Here is a 15,177-nt window from a genome sequence, read left to right as displayed (position 1 = left end):
TTTTGTTAGCCAATCTACTAGGTTATATAATCATAAAGGCAGCTGTCAATAGAAAAACTAAACTAACCATCAACAAAGAGTTTTGCAGATGTTTCAGCAGATCCAGCCACAAACTTGTACTCTCCACCATCCCCAAAGTGAACATTTCGGATAGTGAGAGAGTGGGTGAACTGTTTGCTGCGAGTTTGGCATCTATCACTGGATCTTATTTCTACTCCATTCTTCAGCCATTTGTAGGTGATGCCTTCAAAGCTGACGGTCACCTCAAATGTAACAGTGTCTTTTTCTTTAGCATTGATGTCCTGAAGCATGGATGTGATCAGAATTGCTGAAAGATTTGAAATTGCATTTGTGAATATGCTGTTTATAGTAACTTTATATTTCTTTTAAGTTTACAGACAGCATACAAATTACTCACGTTTTACAGTCAGGGTGGCAGAGACTTTGTCATTTCCACACACAAATGTGTATTCTGAAATGTCCTCCTGGCTGGCATTTATGACTTTCAGCTGATGAAGTTTGCCCTGCACCACAATTCCAAACTTCTCGCTCATCTCAATCTCAACTCCATTTTTCAGCCAGGTGGATGGAACATTGAAATGTGAAACTTCACACTCGAACGTGGCCACATGGGTCTCTGGAACCTCAATGTTCTTCAGAGGTTTTGTGACTCTCAAGTCTGAATATATGCAATATATGAAAGTTAAAACATATTTAGAATGCCAAATTTGCACATTTAAGTTGAACACTATTAAAAAAAATCTTCAGATACTTACATTCAACATGAAGATGAGCACTGCAGTGCAGATGCCCGACCACAGCAATGTATTCACCTGCCAAGTGACCTTCAACACTCTGAATGACAAGTTTGTGGGCTTTCCGCTCAGACAGAATTTTAATATTTGAACTCGCCTCGAGCTCCTGATTATTGAACATCCACTTAACTGGAATGTCATCATGGGACAAACTCAGCTCAAATGAGGCAGTTGCCCCCAGCAGTGATGTCACATCCTTTGGCTTTTTCACAATTTTGATAGCTATAAAAGAGATTTAAAGGTATTGAAATACATCCTATAACAGCAGACAGATTTAAATAACTGTATACTTAGATAATTAAAAACATAAAAACATACTTTCAACATTTAGTCTGGCATTAGCAGAGAGTTTTCCAAGTTTGAAACCATAGACTGATTCATCTTGGGAGTTGCAGTTCTTGATTTTCAGCGTGTGAACCATGCCATCAACTGTTATCTCAAATTTATCACTTGGATGAATCTCAACACCATTCTTGATCCACTGGGATCCTTTCACATCGAAATGGGTGAGTTCAAGACTGAATACTGCCTCCTGGGTCTCAGTAACGGTTTGGTTCTTCATTGTCTTCCTGATTTTAACAGCTTGGATAAAAAAAGTAAGAAAATACATATAAATAACTTCTAATTTATTATAGATAACATAATTTGCAGTAAACTAATCTAGCGACACAAAATTTACCTTCAACCTTCAAGTTGCCAGATGTCTTGGAGTTTGCCACCTGGTAGGTGTACTCTCCAACATCCTGTGGCCTGGTGATGCAGATGACAAGGCGTCTAACAGCACCATTATTTTCACTTATGATATTATCACTGAAGTCAATGGGGTGGCCATCTTTGAGCCATTTGCCTTCTGTAACAGGGTTAGCAACTTCACACTCCAGCACAGCAGTTTGGGATTCTGCTACGGTCAAATCATGGAGTGGCCTGTTTATAGCACCACCTAGTGGAGAAATAAACAAAATGCAACAACTCAGACACATGACATGATTCCCACTTTGTGCATGGCAAAACAGTAGGTACTTATATTTTAAAAACAATTTGAATGTCTACGTACCTGATACAATAAGCTTTGCTCTAGATTCCTTCTCACCAGCCATAAACATGTACTCTCCTTCCTCATCCTTCATGGCATTCAAAACAGTGAGGCTATAGTGTGTACCTTTGCCCTCAATCTTGTACTTTGGACCTGCTTTTAAAGGTTGACCCTTGAAAGTCCAGAGAGCATCAATGCCAGGATGAGATACCTCCACTTCAAAGTTGACATTCTGGGTCTCTGTGCAAACGCAGTCCTCCATGTGCTTAACAATAGATACAGCTATAAAACACAATGAACAATGGCATCATTATCGACTCTTTTAAAACAATTAAAACAGGAAAGAAATATATTGGAACAATTTTGAGTGACACTCACGCTGGACAGAAAGTTTACAGGTTGAGTCTACTTTGCCAGCAATCAGTTTATATTGTCCTTCATCTGATGCATAGGTCCTGTTAATTGCCAGTCTCTGTTTGGATCCTTTGACAACCATCTGGACTCTATCACTTGCTGTCACCAGCTTGTCATTTTGGAACCATTTTACTGCATTTATATCAGGAGCAGAGATTTTAGCCTCAAGGACAGCTTTAGTGCCTTCTACTGTGGAAACGTCTTTTAATGGTGTCAAGAAGCCAATAGCTGGAAAAGAAACAAAATGATTGATAAAACAGACTCTTTTCTCATGAAAATGGAAATCAATGTTTGAGAACTCACTGAACATTAATTTATGGCTAATAAGATGACTTACTTTGAACTGTTAGCTTTCCCTTTGTAGAAATGTCCTGAGCAGGAACAACAAAGGAGTACATTCCTGCATCACCCTTACTGGCGTCCTCAATGAGAAGCTTATGGGTGAATTTGTCAACGACCATGTGAATCTTATTGGAAGCAGAGATGGCTTGACCATTCATCATCCATGAGCCCTCCACATTCTCCTGAGAGAATCGCACCTCAAGTTGGGCAATATCACCCTCACAGATTGTCAGGTCAGAAAGACCTTGCATCAGAGTCACAGGACGCACTAGAGTGAACCAGAAATGATTTAAATGACTTTTACTTCTAGCAGACAATTAAAATGAGTTTTAATATAAAAGTTCACAGCTTATAAAAAGCACTTTTAAATAATTTAATCCTAGTTTACTCATTATCACCTTTCATCTTAAGGGAGGCACTTGTCTTAAGATCTCCCACTTTGAAAGTGTATTTTCCTTGGTCCTCCTTCTTAACATCTTTCACAGCAAGACTATGACGACCACGACGTGCAGACACAACATATTTAAGGCTAGGAGTGATTTCTTTGTTCTCAAAATACCAGGTGCCATCAGCATCCTCACGGGACAAAATACACTCAAACTCTCCAGAGTATGTCTCAGGTACTTCTGTATTCTCAAGGTTCTTTACAATTTCAAGTGGTGCACCTGTATAAGACATCAAATTGTACATTTCACCAAATAATTAAATGCTCAAATCTATTAAACACAGTTGGATGAGAAGATAAAACTGTTGTAAATGTTGTACTAACCTTCAACATAAAGTGAGGCGCTGGTTCTTATGTGGTCATCGTCAACAACCACACAACTGTACTCAGCTTCGTCCTTCATAGAAATCATCAGCACTGACAGGAAGTGCACCTTTCTGTCAGAGTGCATTCTGTATTTGTCCCCTGAGAAAATTTCTGCATTGCTCTTCATCCACTTGACCTTAACAAATGGCTCATTCGTCTCACATTCAAAGGTCATCATGGTGTCCTTCTCTTTAGCATACTGATCTTCTAGAAGTTGTGTAAAAGAGACTACTTGTTTGCCTGAAAGAAAAGTGAAAGAACAATGACTCAAGATAACTTTTACCATTTATGGTACTGATAATATACAAACAGCAACTAGTAGGATTTTATTTTTACCTTGAACCAGCAGGAAAGCATGGCTTGAGGTCTCTCCAGCAATGTTCATGGCTTTGACCATTACACTTGCTGAGTCCTCAGCTAAGACATTTTTTATCACTAATTCACAGACATGGTCTTCTGGCCAATACCAGTAAACCCGGTCTGACTTCTCCAATAAGATACCATTCTTGAACCACTGACATTCTGGGTCTGGTTTACCGGTGACTCTACAACGGAAGTGTACTTCATCTCCCAGGGCAACTGTCTGGCTCTGGATCCGTTCGATGATCTTTGGAGCCTCCATGCTTGGAGAGAGCACAATTTTCTCTGGCTTAACTTTGGGAATGGTGAGTTTACCCTCCTCTTCTTTTTTCTTCTCAGCATCAGGCCCTAGTTCTTTGGTGTGATGAAGAAGTTCTTCTTTCCTCTTCTTTAGCATACCCTCATAAGACTCATCCTTCTTGCGGGACTTCAGATCTACGGCAGTTATTGCTTCATAGTAGCCTTCCTGGGTCCTACGCTTGAATTTGCATCTCAGTTCCTCTGTTTCTTCTGTTGATTTCTCATGGATCACTCTCTCGGTTTTCCTCAGCTTAACCACCTCCTTGGGTTCTTTAGAGGTTACAGATGGTTTCTCTGCTTTGACAACCTCAAATGAGACTCTACCATGCTCTTGTGATGGTGCAGGAGCAGGTGCCTTGATCTCAGGAGCACGGCGCAGGATTGACCTGAAGTCCTCCTTTTGCTGAATCTCAAATTTCACAAGATGCTCGGTAACACCTTCAGGGTTTTCAGCCACAACTTTGACATCACCTGAATCATATGACTTGGTGTCTACGATTTCCAAGTAGTGAATACCATCAAACAGAAGTCTAAATCTTTTACTCTTGCGGATGAGCAGTCCATTGAGGTACCAGTTGACTTTTGGGGTAGGGTAGCCTGTCACCCTACAGCGGAATTTGGCTGATTCGCCCTCCATAACTCTTACTGGCTCTGGAAGTAGCACAATCTCTGGCTTAGTCTTCTCAAAGTTATCATCTCCGGTAACTCCAGAGGGGCCACCCTCATGGCCAATACGCTCTATTTCATCTATTATTTGACCTCGCCTTCCCTCTGGCAACTGTGTTTCCTCAACAAGGCTTTTCTCATCTTTAACAATTAGTGTAGCAGAGGTCTGGTCAACTCCAAACTTGTTGGTGGCTCTGCATGTAATGACACCACTATCTCTGGAATAAGCAGCTTCATAGTCAAGACTGCAGTAGCCAAACTCATTGACCATGCGTAGTCTGTTAGCAGCTGCCAATGGCTTGCCATCATGCAGCCACTCAACATTCATAGTCGGGTCACCAATAGGGGTCAGTCTGCACTCAAAGTGTGCAGGTCCAAATCGCTTCAGCCTGACTGAGGTAAGCTTCTTTTTGAAGTGAGGCTTCTGTTGCTTCTCCTTATCGTAGAGGTCACCATCTTCCCATTGTTCCTGACCATAACGAAGATGCAGTGGCTCTAACTCCGGTGCAGCAATTTCTTTGGCCTTGTAGGTTCCCTTGGGAATTACAAGCTTTTTCTCAGGCTGAGGCTGTACTGCATCCACCTCAATATTAACTCTGCAACGTGTGGTATCTCTGCCAGCTTTGTTGATAGCTGTAGCAGTGTACCATGCACTATCAGATCCTGTACTTGATGGAATCTTGAAATGAGCTTGTCCTTTACCACCCTCAATCCTAATAAACAAATAAGTTCAGTTAACTGAAATATAGAAATGCTTTATCTATATACACACACATACACATCATCACAGGAACAAACATTATGATCATTTACTTGAATTTACTTAAACCAGTAGGCTATATTTTCATGACTGAAAACTTACCTGATATGTGGGTGTTTATGTGGGGAGATTATGTCACTGTTCTTCAGCCAAACAATGTCAGGAAGGGGGTTGCCAATAGCTTTAACAGCTAGCTCAACCAAAGTACCCTCTTTAACGCTGATGTTTCTTAGCTTCTCAACAAACTGTGGTCTCACCAAGTTTTCCTTGGCTGAAAATTATAACAATGTAAACCGAATATTTCATTACAAATAATTACTGCAGTTGGCCTGAAGTCATATAGAAAGTTATTTTATAAATGAATTATTAGTGTATATAATGCCATACCTTCAACAGTGAGAGTCATAGATACAGTTGTTTTTCCAGCTCTGTTCTGAGCAACAACAGTCCACTCTCCAGAGTCCTGAGGCATGGCAGGAACCACAATCATTGATTGAGTTCCATCCTCCTTTACCACAATCTTGTGGGTGTAGTCATTGACCACTTGTTGTCCTGTAATGAAAAAAGTATAGTTGTCATGGTATGGTAATAAAATAATTGTCACTGTTATAAAATCTCCTATGGATGCAGATCACTAACCATTGTGGAACCAGTAAGTTTCAGGCATGGGTCTTCCAACAACTTTCAGATCAAATCTTGCAGTCTGTCCCTCAGAGCACTTAAAGGAAGAGGGCTTCTGTACAAACACAGGCTTGTAGAGTCTTTCTAGCTGGGCCTCATCTGTCTCATCAAGTCTTCGGGAAGGTGATCGACCTGGAGAACGACTCGTGGAGCGTGGTGATGTGGACCTGAAAATTGCAAGATTTTTAATATCTCAATCCAATAACAATTTTATTATAATATCATGTAATTTGCTATGGCGATATTACAAACTATGAAATTTTCTTAGATTGATTAGTCAAAACCTACCTAATTCTTTGAACTCCTCCTGGCTGAGGAAACTGTGTTTGTGTTACACCAGTTGCCTCCACATACAGCTTTCCAGAGCTGACAGCATTACCCTTTATGTTACTGATCAAAGCAGTGTAGACACCCTCATCTTCTGCCAGCACCGTAGGAAGACGCAGACTGGCTCTACCATCGAGCAGAACCTCCATCTGATAACGGCCTCCATGTATGATGCGCTTGCCATCTTTGTACCAGGTTATCTATAGTTCAAATAATAATACAAATCCAGTCCTCTAATTTGATTGGACAAGCACTGATGATTTTCAGTACAATTGTGCTTGTTTGTTATTGTTAAAAAAATTATACTAGCTTTGTTGATTGAATGTTGACTGTATGTAAACATAACAATATAATCTTACCTTAGGGAGAGGGGTTCCTGTCATTCTACAATGGAAAGTTGCACTCATTCCCTCCCTGAGTCTGTAACTTTTAACTGGAGTATTAAAGACAGGAGAAATAGCATCATGTTCAGAAACACTCATATCCAACTGCTCTCCATCCTCAGTCACCAACTCCTGGTAGGTAATCTTGAGTAGGTTGAACTCAATTTCTTGGATGAATCTCTGCTCCAAGTTAGATATTTGGAACTCCTGTAAAATATCATTGTAAGGTTCATACTCACACTTTGTAAATTCAGAAGTTGATTTTCAGGATTTATAAGTTAAAATAATATTGAAAAACAAATCCTTTCATACCTGCTCTGAAATGAAGGACTGCATCATCTGGGTTTGTTGAGCCATCCTCCTTTGTACGAGCATCTGCTCTTTCTCAGTTACAGTCTCAACAACAGCAGGTATGTCAGCCACTTTTGACTCCTCTATAATAGTAGTTACTTCTGTCTTGAATGTCTCTTCTTGTTTCTTCACATACAGCTCATATGCCTCTATAAAATGCCGAAAAACTCTATAAACAATTGATATGAAATGCTATTGCAATTTCTAATATAGTCACCCCGAAAACCAACCTTCATCAAGCAGCATGGCTGATGCAGAGATCTCTCCAAGTGGATTCCTAGCAAAGATGGTGTACTCCCCTGCATCATCAGCAAATGTCATGGAGATCTCTAGCTTGCATGCTCCAGTGTCCTTATTGTAGGCTACTCTGTACCTAGAGGATATATGAGTTTGAGTTTATTTCCTATTAATATCTTTGCACAATAGTTCACATGAAACTGAGCTCAAGCAGAAGACAATACATAAAAAGACTTTGGAAACTAAGTCACAATAGACATAAAACCAGCACATAAAAAATCATTTGTTTATTTGCTAATTCATTATTAACCAGTCTAAATACTTTTTATTGACATAATTGAAAAAGTATGGCAATATCTTACAAACAATTCAGATCAGAAAGTGTATATTTGTACAGTATAAAACATACCTGTATCCAGTAGTAAGTGGAATTCCACTTTTCTTCCAGTAAATATGAGGCTTGGGGCTTCCTCCAACCTGGCAATCAAAGATTATGCTGTCGCCCTCCACAAGCTTCTGCACTGTGGGTTTCTTCACAAAGAAAGGGGCAACACCTGCTCCAGCTTCCATATGCTCAGAGACTGCACTTATTTCAGACATTGTCTCCTCTTTAGCTTCAACTGTAACCCTGTTTGTGAAACACCAGGGACTCAGATTGCAAATTCTTAAATTATTTAATATAGTTTTATATCACAAAGGATTCTATCAACTCACTGTCTTTCCTGAGCAGACATTTCAATGTGTTCAGCAACAGTAGAGAAATCCTCCCGGCTTTCAATGTCTTCTGAGACTGAAAATGAAAAATGAGCTGTAAAAATTAGTCTGTAATCGCACAGATCATTTTGTTTCAAGCCAAGTCATATTTCATGGTCTATTTCATGATTCATGATCTTACCTTTGACAAGCAGGTAGCAGGAGGTGCTGATAGTTCCAGCCTCACTGGTAGCAGTGCAAGTGAAGCGGCCACTGTCTTCAGCAAAGGCCTCACGGATCACCAAGCGGGCATAGCTGCTTTCATAAGTGATCTGGAAGTCAATAGAGTTCTCGATTCTGTAATCCTCTCTGAACCACATAATAGCTGGGGTGGGGTGGCCTGAAATCTGGCACTCCAGAGACACAGACTCTCCTTCGGTAACAGTCACATTCTTTAAACCCTGGACAAAGTAAAAAAAGAATTTCAAAATCTAAGTAAATATTTTAACCTTGCAAGAGATTAAAAATTAAAAAAATTAAATGTTCACTCTGTGTTGTACACTTTCATGTGTACATGAGTGCTCATTTACTCACAGCCACAATAGTTGGCGGCATCACTTGCTCTTTTGTTAGGGATGGGATTGCTGCAGTCTCAACAATCTAAATTGTAAAAAAGAAACAATAAAATGAAAATGTATTATTAAATAATTATTATTATTTTATAATCTTTCTGCTGCTTTTTCATTCAAGCTTTTTCAAGCATGAGTGGTTGAGATGGAAAAGCAAATACAAATCAGAAGGTTGTAACAGTAAAATATAAATGGTTTGAGATCAATGATTAATGGGTAAAAGAGAAAAAATGGTAAAAGAGAATAATTCCTCAGTGAAGCAAGTGAAATCTGTACAGGACTGGTTGTACTCATAACGGTCAAAAGGTAGGGGGCGATATTGTAACTGGATTAATTCGAAATGTTCAGTCAGATTAACCAAATTAATCTACACAACAAACCTGTGTGTCCCAAGTTACCACCACAAGATTGTGCGATGACCCCTGTAAATATACTAAATTTTAATTAATTGCAATTCAGGTTGAATTTATAATATATACATATATATATATATTATAAATTCAACCTGAATTGCAATTAATTAAAATTTAGTATATTACAAAAGAGATATACTAATGATCAATGTGAGGTTGAATCCTAATATTAAAGTCAAAGAATATTTAGTTTGTTCACTGGTAAAATAGATTCATGGCAAACAGTGTCCAATTCTTGGCACACTTTTTTTTCATTCTATTATAAGACCAGCACATGACACAAGCTATTTCTAGAGCTCAGCAACTGCGTACATCCATCACAGTCAGCTTATATACACCAAATAACTCAGTCTCACTGTTTGGTCAAACGCTCAATTACATTTACCTACTATTGCCTTACTGACAAAGCAGGACATTTTAGTTATCTGATCCACATTTATGCACATGTATAGTTTGTGTTTATATTATATTTTTATATTTTACATTTTTGCTGGCTAAAAAGGTTGGTGCTGTCTGTCACTGTGCATGCTTACCTCTATTCAAGAGATTCAAAAACAAACATGATTAATAAATTGTTGTGAGTACTAAACCTTTTAAAAATACAACTGATCAACTTCTAGAAACAATTAGGCCTGTAGGCATGCACTTTTCTCACTTTAAGAGCAAGAAGTAGAAAATATTGTGCACATAGAATGAATACAAACTTTGGCAATGGAGAGACAAAAAAAATTGTTTAACATTAGATTTACTATCTTTCTAAAAAAAGTAATGGAATTTCAGTAATGTGGTTTAATAGCAAATTTATTCAGATGGAAGAAAATATTTATGAACATGCATATGTCCAGTTCATATATCAAATATCCGTTAAATTACATTAAATCAGTTAAACTTCAAAATTGCAAGTTAGTAAAAACTTGCTGGGCTAGTTTGCAAAATGAAGTGTGATTATTTAAGGTGTGACAACTGAAAAATGGTGTGAAAACAATCACCCCTCCCCTTACTGCCTCTGATGTGGATTCCTTTGCACTTTAGGTAACAGTAGTCTCAATAATGTGTGTGGTCTCCTTTTCAACTCAGTCTGTTTGCAGTAGAAAATAAATTATCTTAAATACCTCCAAATGACCTTTTGTCAGTGACCACACACATACTGTTACACTTTTATTGTTTATTTCAAATTATATTTTAAGCACTTCTTCATTTTTAATTAAAATGTTTTGATTATTCATTACTTAAAAAAAAATACAAGTAATGAATAGTTTTTCTTTCATATTATCACAAAGACAGAATGTTACATTTTACTAGAGATCATAGTAGCAAAAATTGACCTACTTCTTTGACAGCGACACCACTGGCTTGTTGCTGCATAGCAAAAGAACCTTCCCATTGCTGCTCCTTATGGACAAATGTGGAGGAGGTCTGAACATATGAGGCCCCAGTAGTCATGCTGGTATAGCTGGACTCTCCCACATAACCCTCCTGCTTCCAAGGAGGCAGAACATCTGCAGCCTGTGCGACTTGTTTGTGTATAGTCATTGGAGACTTCACTGGTCTGATAGGGGACACAGACAGTCTTGAAGGGGAAGCAGGCCTAAAATAAAACATAAAAAACAGAATTAACAAGGGACAAATGCTATGTAAGAAAGATGTTTAATGTATCATAAAAATAAACAGAACACAGATTAATCTTTACACTTACATTTTCATAAGTGTGGGTGAGGGAACAAATGACTTTCCATTATATATCAGTCATTTTCACTATTGATTTTAGTTCAGTTATCTGCAATATGTGCACTCTAAACATGTCTTAGGGTTTGTAAAGGTATTACTACTAAGTAGTAATGATGTTGAAAATATACTTCACCTGTGAGGTGTGAGAATGGGGGCTTTAACAGGCCTCACAGGAGAGGGTGACTGATGGCGCGTAGCTGCAACCTTTGACACCCCTGTTGGTGGGGTTGGGGACTTGGAAGTCGGCTTTGGAGGCACACGAGGTGGTGTCTTGTGAGCCAAATCACCATCCTCTATTTCCATTTCCATCATGGCTGTCGACTCAAAGGAGGCCTCCATTCTCTATGAAGGACAAATAACACAGAGTTAACAAGGTCTTTTGCTGTCAGCCTCAAGTGTAATTTTGTCAGAATGGTAACTACCTTTTCAACTCTAGCCTGGCGAGTCTGTGAAATCTGAGAAGTTGTAACAAAAGTCTTGGTCTTCTTTGCAGGCACTGCAACCTCCTCACCTGACATTAAAAAAGGAAATATTTAAAGAACACACTCTATTACAAAAATGTCATGTTATTTCATTAGGAAATAAAAACCAAACCTTGAACCAGAAGTTCAGCTGTAGAAGTAGTACGCCCACTGCTGTTAGAAGCACTGACAGAATAAGTTCCAGAATCTTCAGGGAAGGCCTCAGCAATCAACAAACTGTAAAGGTCTCCATCTTGAACAATCTGAAAGTCAGCAGAGCTCTGAATCTCAGCTCCCTCTCTGTAGAACTTCACCACAGGTGCAGGGATTCCTGTAACTCGAACATCCAGTCTCACTTGGCTCCCTTGTCTAACAGTCATACTCTGTAGTCTTTGAATTATGTTTGGTGGCGCAGTTTCCGCTTTAAGGCAAGCAAAGAAATAGTTTTATGTTTGTTTGACATAAAAAGTCACTGGCAGAAAAGTACAAAGCTGTAGTACAAAAGTGATGACTTACCTGTAACCAGCAGTTCAGCTGTGCTAGTGGCTTGTCCAGCGCCATTGGTGGCTCTCACAGAAAATCTTCCGCTGTGTGCGGCTGTCACGGCGGGGATCATCAGAACAGCGCGGCCATCGCTGAACGAGATCTGAGCGCCGGGCAGAGCGGCAGCAGTAAGAACCTGGCCATCACGAAACCAGCTCACCTCTGGAACTGGATTACCTAGAAAAAAATATTGGAGGAAATTATTAATAGCTATTCTAGAAAAGTATTTCTCAATCTTTTTGTCTTATATCACACCATAGCCTCATGAGTAAAGCTTCATCAATACCAAAACAGCAATGTGTTAATTATAACTCATATTATACTGAATTTTTTTAATTTAGGTTAACAAAGTTTGGCTTAAAATAGCAAAGTCTATATCTTTCCAGTTAATAATGACCTGACCAGTCCTTACCACTAACTTGAGCCTCGAATGTTGCAGCACTACCCTCAAGTGCCACAACGCTCTGAAGCGGCTGTGTAAATGTTGGAGCTTGTGTTGACATGGTGGAAGGCACCCTAGAAAAGAACAGAATAGAGTAGTGAACACAATATTACAGCCAAATAATTGTTTAATGCCCAATGAATCAATTAGAAATACAACAGCATTACTGTCATTTACATGACAGACTAGAAGGGCTATTTTTAGCTGTAAAAGAAATGAACTGACTAATCACTAACACCCCCTACCCCCACTGACACCTGGTCATCAGCAGCCTGTCATTTGTGAGAACTGTGAACAGCGAAGCTATTGAGTGTCAGGTCAAGCACCCAATTGAATATGTTAGAAATGTGTTAAACAGCAACTGTGAGCTGTAAGATAAGGCTAATAAAAATAAAACATAACTAAAAAGTCATAATCGACTAAACTATTTCAACATTAAAACATCTGGCATCAATAGGATCTGTGTGTATTAGAATGGATCTATCTAATACACATAGAGGTGTATCCAATGTTTCAATTTATCTTTGGCTCGCAAGAAAAGAAAATAGGATTAAATTTGGGACCAAAATAGTTTGCATTCTTATTGTTTCTATACACAAATTAAGTCAATGCATTTGGACATATTCCATTTAAAATATCAAATAAGTATAGTTTGTAAATGTTTAAGTAAAATAGCAAAGTATGAAGAAATTTTCAAACTTCTGAAAGTTGGTCATCAAACAGCCATGAGGATTTAGTGCTTTAAATGAAAAACTTCACCTATAAATATATCTGCTTCAAATAGCTTCACATGTGTATTGTACAGATATTTCCCATACATAATACAATATTATTTATCTTTAGTCGGTGTGATCTTTTATATAAAACTAAAACAACAAGATATTTGATTGGGTTATATTAAACCATACTTCATATGGTCTTTGTTAAATGACTCGGCTCAAATGGAAATGGACTCAGTTGAAATGGAATATTTTTAACTACTTAACATGAGAAAGAAAGAAAGAAAGAAAGAAAGAAAGAAAGAAAGAAAGAAAGAAAGAAAGAAAGAAAGAAAGAAAGAAAGAAAGAAAGAAAGAAAGAAAGAAAGAAAGAAAGAAAGAAAGAAAGAAAGAAAGAAAGAAAGAAAGAAAGAAAGAAGCCATCTGCATCATAAGCCTTACGCAGAAAACCAACAGGTAAGTGCGGACACACATTGTCCATAATATGACTCACAATCACAGTCAAAAGATGTGTGTAATAAATATCAATAATAGACAGAAAATGCCAATACAAATTTAATTCAGACTAAGTGGCATCATGTATGAAGGGTGATATTCAGTATGACAGAAATGGCAGTCTCCAAAAATAATCTGTCCCTTGTTTGATTGACAGTCACCATGTGGCACATAGCTGGAGGTGCAACTGATATCTCTGCTGCTGATTCCCTTAAAAAGACATCATGGCCCAGCTAGGTCACCACTCTAATGCTATCACAGGCTATTCTTGGCTATTCCGAAATAAACATTTAATAACCTTGAGAGTCATTATGTTTTATAATATTCTTGAGAAGTAACACAGATTGACTACACTATCTTGTCACCCTTCTAAAACCTCAACGGAATAGCACATTGTAAGCAACAGCACTTTTATTTTGCTTTAAAAAGGTGTGCAAGCATGTATCATTGTAGCTTATAGAAAGATGGCTTTAATGGCTGTGTTCTACAGAGTAAATGCCACTTACTTGTATCACAAGGCTGCCTATACTTGATGGGACTGTGCCCAGGTGTCTAGTGCCTCAGCAACAATCCTCTTATCCAAAATGTTTCCAGAAAATCCAAGGTGAGAATGGTCGGGCCCCGTTATAACCCAAAAAACAAAACTACACAGGGTCTAGACCATGTAGTTTTGCTTTTCCCTCGCAATCCCTACACCCGAGGCAAGGCTGGGAATGCTCCAACTGCTCAGAACTGCTAATATAGTTGTTTTAGTTTATATACCTCAAGCCTAGACTGCATCATCACTTTCAAGCCACTCCCAATTGGTCAAAGCATCATGGGAAAGCGATGCATTTTATGCAACTTCACACCTGTTACTCAGTGGCCCCCTCTCTCAAGTTAATGCAAGCTTGATATGCCTTAGCCTCACACCATGGAGTTTATTTACTACATTGGGTATGTGGATTCATTGTTCATGCAAATGAATGGTTATGTTCATGCCCGATTCAATGACACACAATGCTGAAAACCCTTATGGCAATCATTAACCTGTTGATGACCAAAAGGAGAGACTGGCTGTCCCTGTCACTCAAAGGAAGAGCAAGGCAAGGCAACCCCCACTGCAAGGGACGGATATACTGGTTACAGAATGCTTGCTAACTGTGCCTATTTTTGAAATGTGTTACAATCATCCAAAGTCTTGAACAAAACATTACATTCCACAACTTTGTTTCAATGGTTCTGTTAATAGAAAAAAATGCACTGCTTTTGCAACAAGAGTTTGTGGTCACTGTTTGGGATATAAAATTCAACACCACTAAAAGCTAATGTACTTCTCATATTTACTCATTATACTGTAAAAGTATAATTTTTTTTTGTCTGTGTCCAAATCAGCTTTTGATCTTAAAAACAAAATCACTTTCACATTCTCCTGGCCTGGCCTCATTTATCCATGATATTGAAATGCTGACACACAGTATATCTAGCCTGATGATTAAACCTTAAACATGATTAAACCTGATTATATTATAAAGCTGGGTGACAAGACATGTATTACAAAGGAAACTGAAAGCATTAGCCTCAAGCTAACATAA

General features: G+C 38.4%; 1 protein-coding gene across 1 annotated transcript in view; it reads right to left on the bottom strand.

The window, feature by feature from the left end:
* ttn.1 (titin, tandem duplicate 1) overlaps positions 1–14,500 on the bottom strand; it is a 137,637-nt gene extending 123,137 nt beyond the window's left edge. Inside the window, exons 1-29 of the mRNA XM_081368711.1 lie at positions 14,110–14,500; positions 12,360–12,463; positions 11,921–12,124; positions 11,538–11,825; positions 11,366–11,454; positions 11,077–11,285; positions 10,545–10,803; positions 8,768–8,833; positions 8,376–8,634; positions 8,195–8,270; positions 7,890–8,108; positions 7,474–7,616; positions 7,205–7,392; positions 6,869–7,099; positions 6,471–6,709; positions 6,141–6,349; positions 5,889–6,053; positions 5,604–5,772; positions 3,752–5,454; positions 3,374–3,655; positions 3,003–3,269; positions 2,600–2,872; positions 2,227–2,490; positions 1,870–2,130; positions 1,495–1,755; positions 1,134–1,397; positions 777–1,037; positions 419–679; positions 68–328 (exon numbers count right to left, since the gene is read on the bottom strand). Of these exons, the coding sequence (XP_081224837.1) occupies positions 68–328; positions 419–679; positions 777–1,037; positions 1,134–1,397; positions 1,495–1,755; positions 1,870–2,130; positions 2,227–2,490; positions 2,600–2,872; positions 3,003–3,269; positions 3,374–3,655; positions 3,752–5,454; positions 5,604–5,772; positions 5,889–6,053; positions 6,141–6,349; positions 6,471–6,709; positions 6,869–7,099; positions 7,205–7,392; positions 7,474–7,616; positions 7,890–8,108; positions 8,195–8,270; positions 8,376–8,634; positions 8,768–8,833; positions 10,545–10,803; positions 11,077–11,285; positions 11,366–11,454; positions 11,538–11,825; positions 11,921–12,124; positions 12,360–12,450 (7,462 nt within the window). The 5' untranslated portion in view covers positions 12,451–12,463; positions 14,110–14,500. The remainder of the gene's footprint in view (positions 1–67; positions 329–418; positions 680–776; positions 1,038–1,133; positions 1,398–1,494; positions 1,756–1,869; positions 2,131–2,226; positions 2,491–2,599; positions 2,873–3,002; positions 3,270–3,373; positions 3,656–3,751; positions 5,455–5,603; positions 5,773–5,888; positions 6,054–6,140; positions 6,350–6,470; positions 6,710–6,868; positions 7,100–7,204; positions 7,393–7,473; positions 7,617–7,889; positions 8,109–8,194; positions 8,271–8,375; positions 8,635–8,767; positions 8,834–10,544; positions 10,804–11,076; positions 11,286–11,365; positions 11,455–11,537; positions 11,826–11,920; positions 12,125–12,359; positions 12,464–14,109) is intronic.
* Positions 14,501–15,177: the final 677 nt, after the last annotated feature.

This window comes from Scardinius erythrophthalmus (genome assembly GCF_964197995.2).
Source record: "Scardinius erythrophthalmus genome assembly, chromosome: 6".
Lineage (NCBI taxonomy): Eukaryota > Metazoa > Chordata > Actinopteri > Cypriniformes > Leuciscidae > Scardinius > Scardinius erythrophthalmus.
The sequence above is the reverse complement of the archived record's forward strand: the minus strand, read 5'-3'. Positions and strand labels throughout refer to the sequence as shown.